We start from the raw sequence: 641 nt of genomic DNA on the forward strand, positions 1-641 counted from the left end.
CCGTCTCCCAGCTCGCGCAGCGCCCGGGTGTACTTGTCCACCAGCTCCTGCAGCAGCGTGTTCTTCCGCAGCTGCGGCGGCCCGCGGGCGCTCTCCCGGCAGGTGGGGCAGGAGCGCGGGGCGCTTGCGCTGCCGGCGGCCCACAGGCCTTTCAGGCAGTCGCGGCAGAAGCTGTGGCCGCAGGGCAGCGTGGAGGGCCTGGTCAGCAGTCCTTGACAGATGATGCAGCCCAGGTCGTCCTCGGCCAGCCACACGGGGACGACCGGGCCGGGGATCAGGCCCGCCATGGTGACCGGGCCGCCCCACCGGACGCCGGGGCGCGGAAGTCAGGGCCTCATCGGGGACCGCCCGCTCGCGGCGACGTCTCCTCCGGCTCCTCCCTCGGCCTTCCTCGCCCCGCCTCGGCCCACCCTTTTTTTCCCGGTCTTCCGTCCCGCTAAAAGCGGACTTGAGCCTCCCCCTACCCCCGGCGCGCTGCGCCCTAGGTTAGAGCTGGCCGGAGTCACAGCTTTCTGCACGGGGACATCAGCTCGCCCCCAAACGCTAGGAACCCGCTGATGTCCCAAAGACCTTTTAGCTTGATGCCCGCCCCCGCCCCGCCACCACACACTCCCCCAGCCCATTAAAACGCAACCCCGACA

General features: G+C 70.5%; 1 protein-coding gene across 1 annotated transcript in view; it reads right to left on the minus strand.

The window, feature by feature from the left end:
* Positions 1-287, minus strand: part of RNF135 (ring finger protein 135) — a 15,070-nt gene extending 14,783 nt beyond the window's left edge. The window contains exon 1 of the mRNA XM_040641016.1: positions 1-287. This exon is cut by the window's left edge and continues 39 nt beyond it. Coding sequence (XP_040496950.1) covers positions 1-287 — 287 coding nt within the window.
* Positions 288-641: the final 354 nt, after the last annotated feature.

The sequence above is a fragment of the Ursus maritimus genome, unplaced genomic scaffold, assembly GCF_017311325.1.
Source record: "Ursus maritimus isolate PB19 unplaced genomic scaffold, ASM1731132v1 scaffold_24, whole genome shotgun sequence".
Taxonomy (NCBI): Eukaryota; Metazoa; Chordata; class Mammalia; order Carnivora; family Ursidae; genus Ursus; species Ursus maritimus.